Below are 21,308 nucleotides of genomic sequence, written 5' to 3' on the forward strand. Positions count from 1 at the left end.
TGTTCCGCTTCTCCTCAGGTTCAGAGTCGTGCAGCAGCGTCGGTTCCTCGTCCAGCTCGCTGTCCCGCCCCCAGCTGCCTCTCCCAGTCTCGACTTCTTCCCGCTCCAACGTTCCCAGCGCACCTTTAATCCATCCCACTGCTGACGCCAGAGGCGCCGGACACCCTGAGATGACCAAGAGCCTCCTGTCACAGCTGCCGCCAGCTACAGACGCAGCAAACTATTACCTGTTACCGCTGGAAGCCTCAGGGATACCACCTGGCAGCGTTCTGGTCAACCCACACACAGGTGGGTGATGCCAAGCCTCTGTATTCTTATTGGATAAAATCAGAAATGACTTTTTAAAAAGAATTCCTGTGTCTTCATAAGTGTGGTGATCCAGCCACAGTCTACTGCAAATTAAACGATCCAAAAATACGATCCCCCATCTTGTAATTTGCTGCTTTCCAAATGAAAATTCATAACTTTGGAACAGAATTACAGGTTGGCACGGGCTTGCACTCGGTTTGTCTGTCAAATTAGTAGTCAGACCAAAGCGTGCTGATCAAAATGCAGCGAACAGATGGGAGAAATCTGTAAATATGCATCATGGGCCCAACGCGCAGTTGTGTACTTTTTGGTCTCCGAACTGATCTTCAAACGCTGCCAAGGTCGTTATTTCCTGTTGACTCCCCCCTCATGGACCCGTCGGGGTGTGTCCTTCACTGTCATCATTCAAGTTTTTTTTGCTTTTTATCCTCTTTGCATGAAGCTGAATTATTTGTGTGTGAGAAACGCTCGCATCACAGTGGTTTTCGGTCTCTTATGAATTAAATTTGACAGGCAAGCCTTTCATCCATCCTGATGGCAGTGCTGTAGTTTATAACCCAGCCAGCATCGCCCCAGCTGCTGGCAGGATCCAACAGCAGGGGAAACCCCCACAGCAGCCAGTTCCCGCCACAGTGCAGCAACAGCCAACCAATCACCTTCACTCCCAGGTCAGTGGGCGGTATTTTGTTTTTCAGGGATTTTTCTATCATTTAAACCAATTTCCACTTTTTTCCTAACTGCTTCCTAACCTCGCTAACTCAGAGTGTAGAGATGGGTGCTTCACTAAACCATGTCCTAAACTAACAAAACTAAACTTTAACAAACTGATTAAACAGAATATTTATTAGCATGTCCAGCTACATAGTATAGTTCTTATAAAAAGACTGGCTAATTGCATGTTAGCACATTAACTATGTGTTAGCTACTTTACCCACTTTTGCGATAACTTTAGCATTCAGTGGAGTGTAGCACTATTTGAGCCTGAGCTAATATTAGCTTTGTGTGAGACTGAGCTAGTGTTAGCTTTCAGTAAATCCAACCTATAAAATATATTACAAATATGTGAAGGAACGCTAGTGAGCCCCACCAGTTTGCTAACATCCTCCGTCCAATCTTGTCTCCTGTCCTTCTGTCCATTTCTTCCCTTCCCTCCTCAGCCGATCTGTCCTCCTCTCCAGCCGCCCTCTGAGCCTGTCCACAACCCAATGGTCTCTTCTTATCCTCTTCCTCCTCCTCCTCTTCCTCCTTCTCAGTTCCTGCCCGTCTGTCCTAACCAACAATACACTGTGGTACCGAACTTCCTTCTTCCATGTTATTATTCTTCCCCCGCTCCATCTCCTGTCAGACCTGGCTCATTAAGAGCTTATTTATAGGCTTCTTCTCTGAGCAGTTGGATTAGTTCATTAAAATCTGGCACAAATGTCCAAAAAGAAAAAAGAATCCACTCGTTTTGGGTTGTGCTAAAGAAGTCGTCTGAGCTCTTCTTAGACCCAAGTCTCCATACTGTATTAATGTGCCTTTTGTATCAGTAATATTGATTAAAATGTATTTATATTTTGGTAGTCTGTGAATTATCTTATTTCATAGAAATAATGAAATTAGCAGATGGAGTTTTGCATCCTCATAGTTCACATCTTGTCCTTTCTATGCATTACTTTAGAAAAGCAGATCTCAACACGCCTCCGAATAACTATTCTGCTAACTTATGTTGTGGAAAGGTGTATCTAAATCCAGCCAGAGCCATTTACACACATATATAGATCATGCATTCGCTTAACCTCATTTTTGACCTGGTTTTAGTGAAAGACATGCCTCTGTGACTAATTACGCCTGTGGAAAGTTCCATTAATATTTAATTCATCACCAGATGTTAGTGCTGCATAATCCATGACTAAAAACACTATTTTTCCAACAACATGTCAGAGATGACCTGGGCTGCTGTGCGCTGCTGATACTCATGAGGAGTTGGGTCAGTTATGAGCTATCTGCATTTAGTTAAAGTGAAAGTCGATATGAGATGTCTTTGATTTAACACTTGGATTAGAAACGCGCTGGTTGAGCTGTATATTGATCTAGATTATAAGCAGAATAAATGTGTTAAATTGTGTGACCTGGCTCTGAGAATCTACTGCTGTCTATTGTTGATTTTAATCTATGCCTTATTAAAAGTGTTCCCCATAATTATCTCTGCAGCCTGACTCTCTCAACGCCCAGTTTAGCCACATGACTCTGGCGCAGCAGCCAGCCAATGACAGTGGCCCATCAGCTCCTGACGGTCGCCACTATCCCTCTGTGTACCACCACCACCACCACCCCTCTGCTGTGGTGCTGCAGGGTGCTCCTCCACAGCAGGTTGCTAGCTACATAGTGGCAGGGCCATCAGGAGGACACCCGGGGGTGCTGCAGGGTCAGCCCATCCCACTCCCAACCCCGGCCCAAAATCACACATATCCCAGCTCCGCCCTGGGTCCTGCTGCTTTTCCCGGACCCGCCCTGAACCAGCCACTCCTGCAGCAGCACACCTACATCCAGCAGCCTGTCCAACAGGTATGGACTTCAGCTAACAGCTGCACAGCTAAAATCCCGCCGTCTTGTCCAGAGTCGTCTCAGAATGTGCTAATTTGTCATCATGAGTCACTCCTGCAGTGAAAACCAGCTTTATGACTAATCCTTCATTCCTCCTCCCGCTGTGAAGTCAATTCAAATGGGACCGATGATGCGTCACGCGCTTGTTGAATTTGTGTTTTGCGTCTCTCGCAGATGTCCTCGTGTTACTGCTCTTCAACCCACCACCCACACTGTTCCAGCACGCAGCAGCAGCAGCACTACCGGACGCCTGTCAGCACGCTGCCCTATAACTGCCCACAGAGCCAAAACCTGCCCCAGCAACAAGGTACCTACACGGTCATTTTAAAGAGCCGCTGCTACTGCTGACTTTGTGACTGTGGTGTTTTTGGCAACTAATGTACTAGCAGATTAAACGGAGTGAGGGTGGTGACTAACCGACTAATATAAAAGCAATGAATTTATTAAACCCAGTTTCACATGTTAGGTGTCAAATATAAGGCCCGGGGTCTAGAATCAGCCCAGCCGAAGACGATCCAGCCCACTGGATGTCTTTTTAAAGGAGGGTAATTTTTGGACTCACTTTCACACACTATTATGCTGTTATGTAATCGCTGTCACAAGATTACATTGAGTTTAAAGGGTTTTGAGCAATTTCTTAACACAGTGAACTAATCATCCACTTCAATACCTTTAATTTTGTTACTTTGAAAAAAATATGACTTGATTTTTTTTCACTTTGTTTTTTTTTTCTTTTTAGCGGCGAAAAACATTTTTCTGTCCTTATTATCTTTGACACGCACTGATGTGCTCACAGCCACACGTGGCTCCGTTATAAATTGTCTTCTTTGATTGATAATAAATTCAGATTAAAGTTGCACACTGGGATACCAAACGCCAGCAGTTCCCTCTACTTTTACCTCTACTCTTCTGTGCTGAACCGACAGTACAAATTAGCACAGCTTTGAAAGTGTCGCACAGTGGACCTGAAGGCAAATCAAAGGGTGTTTTAATGAATAAGATCCACAGTTTTCCTTGAATTTGAGGCTCCGTGTTGTTAGGAGCAAAGCTCAGCCTAGCTGTTTTGTCATGAGTCATGCTCAATAGACTTTGTTAACTTCTCACTTTGAGCTCTTAGAGAGCATTTTTATGTCAGACGGCTCTGTGAAGGACAAATATTCCTCCCTTCCTTCCCTCTGTTTGTTTGTTTTTACGAGTTCAGATGTCTCCCCGGGAGTCATCACTAGATTATTCAGTTTCTGTTGTCTTTCGTTTTTTCCCTTTTTTTTCATTTTGCCACAGGAATTGAGATTGTTAGCTCCTGCTTGGTCTTTTTCCTCACTACACACACACACACACACACCTACACTCTCTGTTACTTAACTGGATGTAATGTTGCCCCAGAGTTGTGACTTGTACAATCAGGCACACACGTCTCCATAAGTGGCTGCGGCACTATTCTGTCATCTGTAAGCTACAAATGTGGCTTCCCTGCTGGGGATGCGGGGAATAGACAGCGAACAAATGGAGCTGACCTACAAAGGCAAAGGACAGCAATTATTTCTCTGGGAAACAAAAAAAAAAATGACTCCAGCGCCTCGTTGCTCCTTCGTTTTTTGCATTAATTAGAGATGCACACATAGAAGAGCATCTAGAGGTGAAGACGCTGCAGCGTGGGTTGCACACACAATAAATAAGTTATCAATGGAAATTCTCCGACGGCCCAGCCAGTGGCCACAGAGGAACCTGTCAGTGTTTCCACTCAATTGCATCAGACAGTCACCACTACCACAGGGCTTTAGCTTCTTTCTGAGAAAGCATCGTGTAATATATGTGAAAGGACTGAAGTGTTCCTTTTTTTTCTTCACTGCTGTTAGGAAATTATTAGAAGGCATTGTTATATAAATTGAACATCACTACTAGATAGACAATTGATAAAGCTAATGTCCTCTAAAGATGGTACATATTTTCTTGAAAGAATACAGCTATGATTTGAGTCGTACATCAACCTTTCTCTGGTTTCTGCTGCTCCTTTGAGGATTTGCTGCTCTTGCTCCTGCTACAAACTAAATGTCAGGCCTAGAGAGAGAATGTCACTTTGATTGAATATAGTTATATATTCAATCAAAGTGACAGTAATAAAAAATGTTTTAGATCTGAAGCTCAACAGATTTCAGTTGCAAATAAATAAGCTTTCCTGCACAGCACAGAGTCGCTGTGTGTGTTTAGAATAGGGATGAACTGATGAGAGAAGCCAGACCAACAACTTGCTGACAGTCTGACAATTGATGCCAAACCAAATTATATAAAATATAATAGAGCTCTATTTTTAAAACAAATGTGTTCAACATTTCTCCATTCAAACATTTAACCAGTGCAAATCTGAACAAATAAATATTGACTAATTTCATTGGCCTTTTCCCCCCTTGAGTACTGATATCCAGTACTGTGCAAAAGTCTTGAGCCAGCTTTCATTTCTTTGTGTTTTACTGGGAAAATCGGATATAGATGTAGCAATTTATGGAAACATAAATGGACAATATGTGACAAAAACAGTTTGTGCAATTCTAACAACCTTGCTTGTCAGTACTTGTCATGGTCACCTTTTTTCTTCAACACAGTCTGAGCTCTCTTAAGGAAGCTTTCTTCTTATGAAAGTAGTCCCGGCTTCATTCTGTTCACGGTCGAGAGGATCCCACACAGTTTTAGTAAAGCTGAGGTCTGGGGAGGCCAATCCATGACTGTTAGTGATGCATCGTGCATCGATGCATTTTATGTGCCTTCAATTGATATTGCATGTGTAGTCAAAATCTGACTGTACTTTTTGCTTTCATAATTCCATAAATTTTAATAAAATGGACGTCTTATAAAACGCCTCTGGCTGAAATGAAGCCCCAAACCATGTATCAGGAATGCACTGAAAATGGGTGAAAAAGCAGTTAGTCATTCACTCCTTTAAAGGTCGATGTAAAGAAATTAAGACTTTTTGTAGTATACATCTCATGTTACTTGCATTAATAGCTGCCTGAGTGTCCAAGTGTCCCTCTTATCGATAGCTGCAATCAGTTAACAGGAACATATTGTCAGAAGCTCCTTTAAAGGGAGAATTTCAAGCATCATTTCAAGTCCTTACACCTTTTTATATGTGAGCCTTTTTCCTTTTCCCCTGATGTAACATAAGCAAACTGTCTGAACAGGGGATCCCCTGTGACCAAGCCACACGCAGAGTGGAACAATTTACTGTGTTCAAATCAAGCAGGCAGTTTTCACTGGTCTACAGTTCTCTTGGAGTACAAGCAATTTCAGGTGACACATTTACCAGTCAGGGTTTTTCTTGCAGTGATGATGGTGCAGTCTAGGGCTCGCAGTACAATGGCGGAAAAGTCTTGCTGCCAGCCTGCTTGTTAGTTTATGGAAATGGAAACATGAAAGTTTAATGACAGATGGCTCGAGAACATCAGTGACTCTCAGAGGTTAAAACCTCAGTACTTTCAATTCATCTTAAGGTTAATATAACTGATCACCTGTGTGTTTTTCATGGAAGGAGTAGGAGTATATTTTGAGGTTTCTAGAGGTCCTTCTCCTCAGTTCTGTATGATTTGTGACAAAGAAAGAAGAATCTGGAGCCTGAGAGACGGGATGCGGGGCCGGGACGCTGTCTGAGAGGCCTCTATGAATCTCACAGTGAACCGGTCTCTTTTCCAGCCCTCTCACGTTGTCGTCGCTAGACTGTGCGAGCACCTTAGCAGAGGACAGCTTTTAAAACGAAATCTGCAAATCTAGTCCTCAAAGAAGAACGAGGAGTTCTTCTTTGAGGAAGAACTCTACAGAGTAGAAACTTCTCCTCCCTCATGACTTTAATCCTGAAAGCCGAACAAGACCGTCAAGATGGTCAGCCACGCTTGCACAACAATCAGGACAGTCGGTCATTATCTGCGTCTGATGGAAGGAAAGAAGTCAGAACCGTCCCCTCGTCGCTCCCTGCTGGAATGGAATAAAAATTGGGTGCTTTTGATATTACGGTCATTTCATGCTTGGTTTGTAAATGAAGGTGGGAGGCGAGGGAGGATAAAAATAGTCCTCCTGCTCCGTTCCTCGCCGAGCGCTCTCATTGTCTCGTCGTACTTTTCTCCCAGGGCGGCAGACTGTAAAGACACCTTCACAAAAGGACATCCTCTCCTTAGTCACTCAGATTACTGTGCATGAGTGTCACAAGGGACGGTATTTTCAAATGTCTTTTTGTCACCTTGACATTTAAGTGTCCGAGTCCCCTCCACCCCCACACACACACAGCCTCGGGTTAGGTGCAGGCATCGCCGTTTTAGGGCGTTTGGAGAATCGTCGGACCTGCCTGCGTGACTTTGTGTCGTCTCTTGTGTGTCCTTGTATTTGGCCCTCTCTAAATTTTAAAAACAAAAAGGTATCGTGGGAAGGAGAAATCTCATTAAAGTGACAGTGTTTCTGTAATTTACCTTCATCAGACGAGTGTCTCGTCTACTCAAGTTGCAGGTTTAGGCCACTGCAGGCTAAATCAGATATATTGACTTTCTCATTTATTCCAGACCTGCTTTAGCTTTAACAGCTCAACTCCCCAAACACTCTTCTATTGTTCTCAGCTTGATGGAGGTTCTGTGCTCATTGTTGGGATTGTTTTAAGAAGCAAATACCCTTTGAAAATCAATAAAATGTTGAACAGTTGTCTTGTGAAATCGTGATAGCCTCTGCTTTTTTCCTGAGTGTCCTCTCCCGCCGCGCTACACCAAAATCACGACTCCTCAATTGCACTTTTGGCGGTTTGTTATCGCAGCGTATCCATCAGGGGTCTCTTTTCATTCGGTCACAGCATTGTGCCTTTTCTCATTTTGCCTCAGTGCACCAAGCCATGATGCCAAACCCAGCGTCCAGCTACCAGACAGTAGTGGGCGTGCAGCCAACACCCAACCTCGCTCTCACTGGCAACCAGCAAAGCAATATGGGCAACCAGATGCAAGGCATGATGGTCCAGTACCCTCCAATGCAGTCTTATCAGGTACTTTGATGATGGGACGCCTCCGTGAGCTCCCCCAGCTAGATTAATAAGAGCACTGTTATGAATGAAACGTGCCTCGCTCGAGGCCTTTTGTTGGTCTTTATTTGACATAAGGAAATGCAAAAACATGGCTCTGAGTTTTAAAATGTCTGCTAAAGAAAGAACAGTGAACATGTTGACACTATTTTTCTTTCTTTTTTCCCCCTGTAGCAGGTTTCTGTTCCACAGCAGACGTACCAGCAGCCAGTGTTTGTGTCCTGCCAGCCGGGACAGGGGCCAGTGGCTGTCGCTGGCATGCAGCCCTGCTACAGCCTGCTGCCTCCTAACCAGCACACCACCATGAGGTACGGATCTACACCTGTGACATCCTGCACGCTATTGTTTCAAACACAATGAACTTTGTTTTTTTCCCTGATTCTGTAAAACTAAGAATGCGGCCATAATATTGATAATAATAGTTATCATCTTAAACGTATGTGTCGGTGTCGACCCAGAATTTCTCAGATGGTGAAAGGATGTGATCAGGTAGGAGCAGCTCAGAGGTCGACTAAAATAGTCTTTTGTGTCCATACAGGACCCGTATTAAACCTTTTCATTTGCTTGTCTGTTCATTATGGATCTAAAAAGAATACATAATGATTTCTACTTTAGCTCGTGCACTACTGGTTTTTCTTATGTGGCCATCAAAAAAAGGATATTTGATGCTGGTATTGAGTCCCTGGACACTAATTAGTCGGGGGCTTTTTTTTCTATGACAAATTCTCCCAATTTTTTCTTTTTAATGAATATGTACAGACACGGTTTTGCCAAAACACACAGCGTGGGATTTGTCCTCCCACCCCTCCTTGGGAAAAGGCTGAGGTTGAAATTCTTTTATCCAAATCATGGGCGATCATCTGTTTCACAGTTTCTCAGAAAATACATTTAGCTTTTTATATTAAAGGAGATTTTGGAAGTCACCATCTTGGTTTCCTTTTTAAGCTCGCGTGCTAGGCGTTTCTCAAATCAGATACAGCTCAGCAGGAGAGCAGCTGTTAGTCACATTCTCATTTTGAACAGCTTACCCGTTGGGCATCCGATGCTGGGATGCGACGCGATCCCTCATATGAAATAAATAAATAAAATCCTGCGGTCACGTATTGTTAGATTTTGGGGTAAAGGGAGTATTCATACTAACAGAACATCAACTCACTGCTGCTCCCAGGTGGACAAACGTCACAGTGCTGATTTGAAATGACGTGTTTAACTGCACTGGAAATAAACTTTCCAAGTATTTGTATGAACACCAATACTCTTCACATGTAGGGGTGTGTGTAACTGCTTCAAAGCCACAAAGTTTACATTGATAAATAATTAGTATCAAGGTGAAGTTGTAATTATTAGCTGAATGTTTACACTGATAACAAAGTGCCTCTGATTTATGTTCATCCCGTCCTAATGACACGTTTTAAATCGAAGTTGTTAATCAGATTTAGATGGAAGAAATTAGCCCGACTGTAGATGTTCTTTGTCCCAGAAAACAAACGATTTGCCAGGTGCTTGAAGGTGCCTCTTATTTCTAGACCAAACGGGGTTGATGAGTGAATCCCCAAAGCGCCTCTGAGCCAAGGTCATCTTTGTTCACTGTGGAGGGAAAGAAAAAAAAAGAAGTTATTACCACCATCCTTTTGGCGAACTGGGTCTGCGTGCAGCTGATGAATGTCGACTCTGACGCCGCCTCCAAGAGGTTTTGCCATTTTCCTGTCATTACTCGGCTGCTGCGGAGTAGTGTGGAGCCTCTCATTATAGCTGATTGATAGAACTAGCTCACAGAAAGCAAAACATGTAATTAGTTTCTACCTCCGTGGGCCCAATCAATCTGGATACTGGCGAGAGGAGCACCACTGGGACTCCGTATACGTAACAAACAGCAGAGACAAGCGCGGCCATGTACGCAGTCGTCACCAGCAAAAGAACAATGCAGAGATGCAAGCGTGTGAGGAGAGGTCACTTTCTCATCGTCCCAGCTGTAAAATGAGGCTGCTTTAGTAGGGCAGTCAGTGCGGGAATGATTTATGTGGCAGTGTTGGAACGGCTCAGTCTGCTCCCACGAGGACCGACCGTCCACCTGCAGCCCGCTTTTTCACCAGCTGGAGACGAGTCCCTGCAGGCAGGTTGCTTACAGAGCAGAGCGCCTACTTTCCAGTTTCTGTTATTTTTTATTTTTTTAATACTCCCACCTCAGATCTCCTCAAGGTGTACGTCTGTGTAGGTTTAGAGGTGGTTTTTAAACTTTCTCTAAACTCAAGTCCTGGGTGTCCGCAGCATAGTGGACTTCCAGTAACCATTCATTGATGATTTGATAAACTAAAACGCTAACAGACTTTATCCAGTGTCACCTTTTGGTTTATTCACTCATACTTGGAGCTTGAATTATTTTAAGTGTGGTCATTGGATCATAAACATTTCAAATTTCACTCACTCGCCAAAATCCGCTCACATTTTAAAATAGTTTTAGTCTCCAGAAATCTATGATTTTGAACATCTCCGTGTGTGTTTTCATCCTCAGTTCAACAGTGAGTTTCCTGCCCACACCGATGATGGAACAGCTCCAGTTTCCTCAGACCTCGTCCCCCTGCGTCTCCCAGCAGCACCCGGGCCAGCAGTACGCAGGTACCCTCCTCTCTGAGGCTGGCATGCAGCCTGTTCACAGGTCCAGATAGAAACACACGGTGATCTACAGTAGCATCACGCAGTAAAGTGAGAATTTTCGCTTTTTTCTGACATTAGCTGCCCTGGAGATTCCCCATCACTGCCAGCGCTCTGACATTCTTTATTTTGCTCATCTTTCAGTGTCAATAACCGCAGACCGGATTCCTCTGTAGCCACAGCCTGCGCTTCATAATGAAATAATCTTCCCTGAGTTTACTTTACCTTTGTATGTGCGGCAGATGCATGATTAGATTTACACTCTGGATTTTTGAAATGAAAAAGCGCGAGGCCCTGTGATGGGAGGTCCCTGGAGTTTGAATAAGTAAAAGTGATTTGCTCACGTCCCTCTTCCTCCAGAGCTGGATGGAGATTAAACAGTGATTAGGTCAGCCACTGCAAATGTTAAGCTGACATCAACGACTGCATTGAGACAAAAAAAAGAAAACAATAAAGTAAGAAATGACTGATGTCATGACTCATCAGAAGTTGTTGGTATTGCCGTTGCGGTGCTCCAGTGGTTATAGAGGGTCTCTAGCATCTTATTTCCCAGTTGGTCCTACTCTTAAATGATAACTCTTTATTTTTTCATTGTCAGGCTTTGGTAATATTACTCTTTAATATTTTGCTTCATAACCCACTTCTCAAACCTATAGAACTTCTGTCATTTAACTTTCAAAGTATTTCCCATTCAATCAAACACACAGATGTGTCTGTATAAACTGATGATGGTAGACAGCGTAGCCCGTCTGATAAGAAAATGTGGTCGATATTTATCCAATTTTATACCAGCGCTCACAACGGTCAATTTTTTTTAATAAACACAACATAAATATTGATTGTTTAATTTTTTTAATTTGCCATATTTTTCTACAGAGGTACGTTGTTTACGTTGTAAAAATGTATTTCCCAATGTATTTTTTTACAGTCTTGAAGCGGGACTGTTGATTTCATTGTGCGATTCAGTACAGAAGAAGATTGGAGTGATTACTAAATGTTCCACCTTTTATGCCTTTGAAATGAAGTGAGGATGAAAGCCGGTCCTAATGTGTTTGTCGAGTGCTTTAGCTGCAACTCTGCTAATCAACTACGGTTATCTTCATGGTTCAGGGGTGTTTACACAGGAAGCGATTCGCTGATCATGCACCGCTTTGTAGATGATAGTTGGTTGCTAGTAGACATTCCAGATTCCGGTTGCCTCGGTAACCCTCTAATGTATTTACCACCAGTGATATGGCTCTCTTGGTGGTAGTTGCATTTGAAGAAAGCTTTGCTCAGAATCCACCTATTTGGCCCAATGTCACTTAAAGTTGCTGTGAACCCTGGTTGTCACGCCCCCAGCACCCTAGATTCATTGCGCCGTACCTAAGGGAGGATTCAGGGTCACCTGATCCAAACCTAACTATATGCTTTTGGAAAAAAGGAATCTTTTAAGCCTGATCTATAAGCAGAGATGGTTTCTGTCTCCTGAATCCAAACTGGTTCCACAGAAGAGCGGCCTGAAAGCTGAAGGCTCTGCCTCCCATTCTACTTCTAAAAGCCCTGGGAATTTGTCTCCCAGTTTACCTTAGTACATTAAAAGATAAATAAAGATAAAATGGACTCGTGCCTTACAAAGCTACAGTAACGCATTTTTTCATTTCTGTTTTCCGTCTCTTTGGACATGAATTGCTGTCCAGAGGCCCAGGTGGGGCAGTCTCCTTACTAATGACCTTTATTATTCATGTCTGATTATTATGGGAGCACAGTGGAGGGGGAGCCACCATTTCTAGCTCTTCCAGTAATGAGGTCGGATGAAGGTCTCACGACGGCCTTACCTACAGCGTGACCAGTAAACACTTTTAATTGGCTAGGCCGGGGCCAGAAATAATCTACAAATTAAGTCCAAATATCCATCGTCCTTGCTAGTGTTACGAGGTTTTATTTCCTAAATGGACACCAGCATCAGCTGTGCAAAGTTTGTGTATGATTTGTGCCTCATATGAGCTTCATGTAAACAGAAGTTAATTAGATGGAGGTATAATGTATGTTCGGGGCGCTGATTTATTTTATTAATTTTTTTTGTTTTGTTTTAAAAGTCATGTTCATGTGCCACAAAATAATTACATAATTGGATTTTCTGGATCATTGCAGAGGATTTAGCAGGAATAGGGAATGGACTCTCTGATTGCCAATTCCAATGTGCCCTTATAGTCGAGGCTCTTAAGACGTAATTGCTGAGAGGCTAACGGTGTAGGAGCAGTGTTTTCCCTGATGAGGTGTGTAGCTGAACAAAAGTGCTGAAATGCAGCTTTGGGGCAAAAACACATTTACTTTGGTGCATAAATGATGAGCTGATGTGATGAATTAAATAAGTGGATTATTTTTTTTTTTTTTTTTTTTTGCTGACCTGATTTGCCTCTTGTCGACACAAACACTGCTTCAACCTTTCCATTTCTGTCTGCGTGCAGGGTTGTTACCCCCGGCCCCCAGCAGCGGCATGGTGATGCTGCAAATGACAGCAGCCCCCTGCCAGCAGCCCCGGGCCCCCTCCCCCTGCCAGAGGAAACCACTCAGCCACAAACACTTGGGCCCCGAGCACCAACGCAACCGCAGGCCCGCCGAGCTCCCTCCGCCTCCGGACAACACCCAGGTACAAACGCTGCCCAGGCGCATCCATCAGGCAATCACAGAAGAACAGCGGTGCCTTTTAGACCGTAGTTTCTCCTTTGAAACCATTTAATTAGCTCGGCGACCCAGAGGTTTTCATTTGACGGGAGCAACTTCCAAATAATTTTGAATTCAGTTGTAAATTTGTTCAGCTGATGTTTTCTACATAGGACCATACTTTACGTGTCAGAAAGTTAAGACGGTCACAAGAAAGCAATTTGAAAGCCAATTTAGTTTGTTTGTGCGCGTCTGACAGTTGCGTGAGAATTGTCGCCTTGAGCCAGACTGAGCTTGCCTGCTGTTCCAAGCAGGTTAAATGTCGTAGTAAATAGGCTCTGCAAATGAAGTGAGTGCTGCCGAAACCTGAAAATGAGGAGAAAATAGTCTTCGGCATTAGGGTGTAATGGTACATTAGTGGGACTAATGTGGATAGAATGGAACATTAAAGCAATGACTTGAACCACAGAATGACTTTGTGAAAGGAAGAAATGGCCACAGTTGCTTTTTTCTTTTTCTTTTTTTTGAATGAAAGTGTTTGTGTTTCCTCCCGGTTTCCCCTCTCTGCATCATCGGTGTGTTGTATGTAGAGCAGCCTGCCCTCGTCTCCGGCACTCACTCCCTCGCCAGGCCAGCCGCCCAGCGTCAAGGGCCTCCCAACAGGCATCTCACCCATCCCTGTCATGGCCCACCACCCGCAGCTCCCTACAGCCTTCTGCCACAGTGGACAAGGTCAGAGACGCGCAGTAGTATTGCAGTACATGCTCACAAACATGGCATCCTCAAAACTCAGTGACTGTGCAGTTCAATGGCGCACGAATGCATTCAACATCAAAAAATGTACAGTTGAAGCATCTCTTATCTGGATGAATGAAACCTTCTTCCATATTCACAAGCCTTTGCTTATGTACTGATATTCCTGAGGTTTTAAGATTGGAGTGAAGAGCATGATCATGTGTTTTAAACTAATCCTGCTGAGGGGCATCATTTCCTGATGCTAAATGAAGGAGTCAGTGCATTGGAGAACACTTGAGGGTCTGTGCAGCAACTTTAAATACAACAGTAACTTCAGCTGTGCTTGTAAAAGATGTCTAACCTAAGATTTAACATTAAGGGACAAATTGCACTAAATTGCTTGAAAAGCATGCTGCAAAGTAGTTTAAGCAGTAGCTAACCTCCCAACTTCCTGCTTGCCATGAACAATGTTAAAGCGTGCGTGTTTTTAAACAGGTTCTAGCACACAGGATTCAATAAATGTCATATATCATTTGTTTAAACTGGCAGCTATACTTGGAGTTTATATTTTAATCATTGATTGTCGAGTACTTTAGTTAGCTACTGTCTATGTAGCTGCAGTTAGGTTCTAAAGCGATTTAAATGACTACAAACTGATATTTGAAAAGGTTGTTTTGACTCTCATTACCAGGTGAAGCGCACTACTCTTTACTGGGCCAGCCTTTGCAGTACAAACCCTCCATCAGACCTCCGTTTATCCACACTGCACACATGATGGCCAAACATCAGGTAGTACTGGTTTTCCACTTTTGACTTCTTTTTCCTTGTCCTGCCGCCCACAAGCACACCTACCTTACTGGCATCTTCCGTCTCCTCAGGTTCCTCTGGGGGTTTGGCGTGGCAGTCATGGGAGGAAGGCCGGCAGAAAATCAGTCTCTTCAGATCTCAGTGTAGGTGAAGCAGGTAATAGGAAGACCAGCGGGAGGCTTAAGCTTTGTGAACCTCAAGTTAGCGGCAGGTTCTGACCGAGATTTGACCTCTTCAACACAGAAGAAGCTCCAAATCCTAGTCCAGAATATTATGTAGTGTTTTGGGGTTTTTTTTTCTTTTTTTTGCTTTAGCAAAGAAATTCAGGCCAGCAGTTTGTAAAAACACGCACGCTGGCTGGAATGTCAGCCTTTAGGTGTTTATCAGAAACTCGTGCTGAGATTCATCACCAGATAAATCCAGCTGCTGTGTAGTCTCTTTGCCAGATTAAGTGGAGTAACATCACCTTTTTTATTCTGTCAAAATCTGCTTGCTGTGCTCCGTATCTGTGGAGAAAGCGTCTGTTTGTGAATGTAAGCAGAAATAATTTCCAGACGGGGCAGAAATCACACCTGGCAGTGGAACCTGCAGTCCCGGCAGTATTAACACCGACACAAATGTGCTGATTATTTCAAATATCACGCTGTATTTTTTGCAGGTGCTGAATTTTTTTTTTCCCCTTCATTATTCAGGCACTTTAGTCAACAATCCCACTAGGGGCAATCAACAAGGACTGGGGCTCATACGCAGCTTCTTTTACAGAGGAATTAAGACTGAGAGATGGACCTTTTCTTTTTAAAGAAAATGTAAAAGAAAATCCAGTAAATTATAACCAGACACATAGATCTGTTTGTCCTTCCAACTCAAAGCTTTAAAGCTGACAGCAGCATTTTATTTGAAGCCTCCCGTTGGTGCAGGTCTGATATTGTTGTCGTTTTTTTGTTTGTTTCCCCCCCTCTGCTCACCCATGACAGTTGTTTTATTTATTGGCTCCACTGCTCACAGCGCTGTCTGTCTGTGTGCGTCTGCAGTGAGCAGTCAGATTCTGGACGTGACACATCCTCCGGAGGGGATCAGCTGTACAGACTCCCACCACCTCCTGGCAGAGATGTACAAAGGGGGCGAATCGATCCGCCGGCTGTCGGACCAGCAGCCACGGTTGTGCAACTCGACCCAAGGTGCTCCCGGCAGAGACCTGGCCTCGTCGCGCCCTATCTTTGCCATGCTCCCCTCCAGACACACCACCCCGAGCGCCGTGTTCCGCCCCACAGGCCCCCGAGCCGGCTTTAAACTCAGAACCAGCAGCGGACACAAAGGGGAGCTGTGCGACTCAGACAGGACTGGCTCATAGCTGCTAAGATCTCAGAGCGGCACACATGGAACGCACATCCAACCACCTGCCTCTGCTGCCTCAGTCTGGACTGTCTCCCAGACGCTGTCCAAATCGAAACATCAAATGTCTGAAGAATGAATGTTCATTTTTATTTTGTTTTAGTTTCTTTTAGCTTTTTTTCCTTTGTTTTTCGGCCAACAGGTCTGTGCAGGGTGGAAACCGAGCACCAGTTTGTAACATTTGTCCGTAGCTGCAGAGCTCCGCTCAGCGCCCCACTTCTATTCTAAAACTCGAGTTTGCTGTTCTGAAGTCAAAGTGTTTGGAGACTTTTGGGGTTTGTTTGCCAGCTATCACATTAGTGTGTCTACTGCGGCTGTTTTAGTACCAAATTATTTTTTTCTTGCCACTTTTTGAAAATTAGATGATATAATTATGTTTAAATTGAACTGAATGTGTCACGTTGGGTGTTTAAAGGTTCTAGAACGGCACGTAGCAGCATTTGTACAAGAAGAAACACTGAATCACAGATAAACTACCTGAATTATTTAAAGTCACCATTAAACACCGTGAATGTTGCATTTGCACTGAAGTGATGATCAGAGGTGGAGATTTGACTGGTATCGGACAGAGCCTGGGTTTTTCTTTTATTAACCCTTAATACCTGTTTGTTTGCACTCGACCAGGCCACTTTGTTTTATATATTAAAATGTTTATATGCACAAGAATAATACAATCGAGTTTGTCACTACTTGGCTTAATTTGTTTGGATTTCTGTTCGTGTGACTCATGAGAGGTGTTCTGTGTATGGCGTGGCTTTTCTTCTTCTTTTCTTTCATTTTTTAAAAATTAGATTCTAATAAATGTTTGCACCACAAGTGTTGACTTTTTCCACCAAGCTAAAGTATGAGTAGTTAGCTGCAGTCAGCAATTTCAAGGTCTAATTGAAATGTTTCCTTGGGAGCAATATGTCGCTTCGGTATGGGAGAGAAGAGCAACAGATGAGGCAACTCTGTGGAAGATGTTGCCATGAGGTTTGTATCTGTGCCTTATGGGCACTGCAGAGATGTTCGCTCTGCTCGGCAGCCTCATTTCCAGCTGCATAAATGAGCCATTTTGAACGAACGCTCCTCTCAGCCTTGGATGTAGTGAAACAGAGACACCTAGTGGACAAAGTTCGTTACTGCATTATGAAAGCGCTATGGAATTAACGAGGAGTGAAAGTGAAACTAACAGAAAACTGGTTTAGTGGTTACATATTAATGACAGGCGTGTTTAGTGTGGCCGAAAAACGCGGGAGTATCTAACCGTTATGTCGACACTTCAGTGCTAATGTAGCAAAACAAAAGGGTAATGGAGACCGACTCCTGGGAGAACGGCAGGACGGTGGTTGTCTCCGGTGTTCCCAATGTGTTGCCCCCCGGCAGGATAACTGATAAGCTGACCATTCACTTCCAAAGCACCCGGAAGAGTGATGGAGGAGACGTCGAAAAGGTCAAATATCCCACCAACATGGACGGAGTTGCGTTTGTCACTTTTGAAAACGAAGAAGGTAAATTAGCAGGTGGTGGCTAAAGGCAGGCTAACATGTCGCTACTGATAATGTGTAAAGCTGTGCGTCCTTCAATAAATACATTAATGACAACAAGCAGTTTTTTATGGTGTCCCCTTCCAACCAACAAAAGCTAATCTACTTATGAGCAGTTCTTCCAGCGCTCAGTGAGTTAAAGTTGTCCAAAAAGCTGCTCTATAAAGTTGTCCACCCTTCGCTAATTTAAGCTAAATGTTACTGCAATACTTCAAATTTTGATTTCAGTTCGTTTCCAAGTAAACCCAGGGCCAGTACCGCCGAAACTTTCAGCCTATACAGGCTGTATGATGATTTATGAGATGACTCATCATCAGTTTGTAAACAATGAACACATTTTAATGACCGCTTACTGTGATTTTTACTTTTCACAATAAGTCACCGCATGTAAATGTGCCTCGGAAGCACTTTGGATTCGGCCCAACTCTTCAAAAAAGAAAAAGAAAAGCAGTCTCAGTTTTCTTCAATTTATGATTTTTGTGTTCACAGTTCTAAAATAAAAAACAATGTAGCAAACAACACCTTAAAACTTCATAGTGTTGTGACAACACTCATGTTTACAGATATTTTACTACAATAAAGGCCTAAAAACAACGTACAGTTGGATCTGTATGTACTGTCTTCTATCAAAAATATGAAGTTTATTTCAGTTCAGACACATTATCATTGCTGCATAACATACAGCGTGTTGTTTAACTCTAAAGCCGGGTGTATTGTTTATTGTACAATGGGATTATTAGAAATTAAAATAGCTCTCCCTGAATGGTGCAGTGTTCCAGTTACCTTAGTCAGACAATACAGTCTGCTTTATGAGTTTGAACATATTCTGTTTTAAAATAGGAGGCTTATTTCCGGAGCTCTGTGAATGTAATAATAAATGACAGACACAAACTAAGGCCACCTTATCCATGTGGAATTGCAAATACCTAAAGGGCTTACACAAACTGTTTCGTCATTGTCAAACATATCTGATATTTTTCACTATAATTGGTACCCACGGGAACCAATTTCAGTTTCCCCTGAGAACCACTTTTACATTATGCTGAGTGGAAAGGGTAATGTATGAATGAAACATTTGATTTTTGTATGATCTGCAGCTTGGATGTGTGCCTAACTGATGAATGGATTAATCTGATATTATCAAAGTGATGTACTGTTATATAAAAGCTAACATTAGACTGGTAGATAATGAGTCAAGTCAAGCTCTGTGCACCCACAGCTTTGTGGGTTCATGAGGCATCATTATAACAATGACCTGGGTAGAGACCACAGCAGAACTGTGCTAACTTTTGGCAGATGCAGCGAGGGTGGTGGAAAAGAAGCAGCATATTATGACAGACAGCCAGTTTCCTGAAGACTTCGTCCTCACTGTGTTTCCCTTCAGCACAGATGTAAGTATTGGTGTGATTTTAAAACACCATGCCTACTAAGTCACTTGCTTTTGACAAGCTTTTGATCGCAAAATAAAAGTTTCTAATTCAAGCACGTTTCTGTGGTGCAGGTGTTTTTCTACGTCCCAAGCGCTACGGTTGATCTTTCTATATTCGGCGGCAATCGGGACTTGGTGATTGAGAGCCTGCGGTCAGCTCACAGATCGCTGCGTTTTCGTCCTGTGCCCCAGGAGAGGAAAGTCTTCATTGAGGGGCCTTTTGCAGCTGTCCAAGCCCTGAGAGGGGACCTCATTCGCAGAGCTGATGAGCGTCAATCTGCAGTCACAGTCCAAACCGCTGGTATTAACCCAAGACAAACTGGTCATAATACGAGGTTAATATCTCATCACAAGTATGTCGACTCTGTAAGCCACAGCAGCTCTAAGAGGGAACCCGCAAGCAGCTTATCAACATTATCAACACAGAGCCCCGGTAAGGCAAGTGAAATCCAAAGACTTCTCTCAAAGACTCAAAATGCCTCCTTGAGGCAAAAAGTTTCCTCTGAGAGTTTGGCTCCAGGGAGGATTTTGAAAGCACGCGTCAATGGAAAGGACAAACTGGAAGTTCAGCCAACAGAACAAAGAAAGGCCAACCACATACAAGTGGTCGAGAAGGAAATCAAAGCATCTTCCTTATCGGGCCTTCCTCAACCAGTATATCGCAATATCAACAACAGAGCCTTATAATGACAGTGCCTCACAAAAACATCCCAGAGCAGGCAAGATTTCAGCCACAGAGATTAGAAGAGAGGGTGATTTGGGGTCTCACCAGAGCAGCATGGGCTGTTTCAAGAATCCAAGCAGCTCAGCAGTCAGAAGTAAGCTCCAGACTGAATTTAAAGATGTCTCAAAAACCTTGGAGAGATATACTGAAGGTCCCGCAGTGGCGTGTGGAGTCTCTCCGGAAGGTCAGGATGATATCTGGGTTGACTCTTACATATTCAGATACATCAAAACATTTCACAAGAAGGAGTTGGGCAGATGCTTTGCGGGCACTGACTTATCTGTCAGGTATGTTGTAGAAACTGACCTCATGCAAATATCGTTGACTGAGCAGCAACGTTCCAAGGTGACCTCAGGAGTCCAGAAAGCCATCCAGAAACTGAAAACTTTGTTTGAGTTTTAGCAATCAATCTTAAGAGTTCATAAGATATTTTACCATGAGGTGGGGCTGTCGGATAAATACCTACTAAATCAGATCTGTGGTGTTTTCAGTTTCCAGTTTGAAGATGTTCTTTACATATTTGAGGACTCCTGCATTAAAGCCATCAGCCCCTCAGTCCCTAGTCTGCTGTTCAATAAGAAAATAAAAGAAGGAATAATTAAATTCAAAGACACTCTTGTAAATTTCAGGCAATCTAGTAGGAATCATGAACGGATGTAGTTTAATCACTGACCACAAGGGGGAGTAGTTTTCTCTTCGCAAACCCTCCCCAACACTGAAATCTATATTTATCTTGTTATTGTTACAGATGCACTGATTGTTGTTTGATACTGACACTGTGAGTTTTCATTTGAGCAGCTAATGATTAGAACTATAGAAATAAATTATACAGTACTGATGAGATATTTAATCAGTACTGTATAATTTGTGTTTTTGCTTTTTCTCTCTGTTTCTATGGTGAAGCTTCCCCTTTGTTTATGGATGGGTTAATAATTAAGCCTTTAAACAGCAATCCAGACTCTCTTCTCATAGCAGTGGGGATAAGTCTTAGTTACCCCTCTTCACATCTTAATTAAAGACAAAACATAGACAAACATCGACAGATGTCAGCCTGTCTCACATGACCAAATCATTTAGTCACATATTATGTGAAATTAAATTAAAACAAAACTGATTTGTCTGTGTGGATTTTCTTGATGATTATTAAGTTTTTTATTATTAGCATTTTTAAGCATTATTAGTATTTGAGAATTTACTACAGTGACATCTGTTCTACATTTCTTTGTCTTTAGGCTTTTACTACTTAGTGTCCATGAACCCTCGTTTTACTGGAATGCAAGGCCTGCATTGGGCAGCAGGGGGCGGTAGAGCACTTTCATCTATACTGTGGGCTGTGTATAAATAGAGACACTGTAGCTGCCATGACTCGCCTCAATAAAGCAATTATGGAGGCTGGGTTTGGCGAGCAGGGTGCAGATTGGCAGGCGAATGATATCAGTTGGATGTCCCATTATACAT

General features: G+C 43.1%; 2 protein-coding genes across 10 annotated transcripts in view; both read left to right on the forward strand.

The window, feature by feature from the left end:
* Window positions 1-16,987, forward strand: part of r3hdm1 (R3H domain containing 1) — a 52,388-nt gene extending 35,401 nt beyond the window's left edge. For 5 of the 9 annotated variants that reach the window (XM_084920513.1, XM_084920515.1, XM_084920512.1 and 2 more), the window contains 13 exons: window positions 19-288; window positions 823-977; window positions 1,467-1,598; window positions 2,503-2,856; window positions 3,070-3,202; window positions 7,746-7,903; window positions 8,114-8,247; window positions 10,452-10,555; window positions 13,042-13,223; window positions 13,828-13,969; window positions 14,664-14,761; window positions 14,851-14,935; window positions 15,811-16,987. In XM_084920513.1, coding sequence (XP_084776639.1) covers window positions 19-288; window positions 823-977; window positions 1,467-1,598; window positions 2,503-2,856; window positions 3,070-3,202; window positions 7,746-7,903; window positions 8,114-8,247; window positions 10,452-10,555; window positions 13,042-13,223; window positions 13,828-13,969; window positions 14,664-14,761; window positions 14,851-14,935; window positions 15,811-16,130 — 2,267 coding nt within the window. In that variant the 3' untranslated portion in view covers window positions 16,131-16,987. Of the gene's footprint in view, window positions 1-18; window positions 289-822; window positions 978-1,466; window positions 1,599-2,502; window positions 2,857-3,069; window positions 3,203-7,745; window positions 7,904-8,113; window positions 8,248-10,451; window positions 10,556-13,041; window positions 13,224-13,827; window positions 13,970-14,663; window positions 14,762-14,850; window positions 14,936-15,810 lie in introns of those variants that run through there. The other 4 variants (XM_084920514.1, XM_084920518.1, XM_084920517.1 and 1 more) reach the window with 4 other exon arrangements.
* A 115-nt stretch (window positions 16,988-17,102) lies between these two features.
* On the forward strand, window positions 17,103-19,919 carry LOC146360971 (RNA-binding protein 43-like). The gene is made up of 3 exons (XM_084920520.1): window positions 17,103-17,661; window positions 18,994-19,088; window positions 19,199-19,919. The coding sequence occupies exons 1-3, from the start codon at window positions 17,463-17,465 to the stop codon at window positions 19,811-19,813; spliced, it is 909 nt and encodes a 302-aa protein (XP_084776646.1). The 5' UTR covers window positions 17,103-17,462; the 3' UTR covers window positions 19,814-19,919.
* Window positions 19,920-21,308: the final 1,389 nt, after the last annotated feature.

The sequence above is a fragment of the Perissodus microlepis genome, chromosome 23 (genome assembly GCF_051167445.1).
Source record: "Perissodus microlepis isolate ML-2025 ecotype Zambia chromosome 23, ASM5116744v1, whole genome shotgun sequence".
Taxonomy (NCBI): domain Eukaryota; kingdom Metazoa; phylum Chordata; class Actinopteri; order Cichliformes; family Cichlidae; genus Perissodus; species Perissodus microlepis.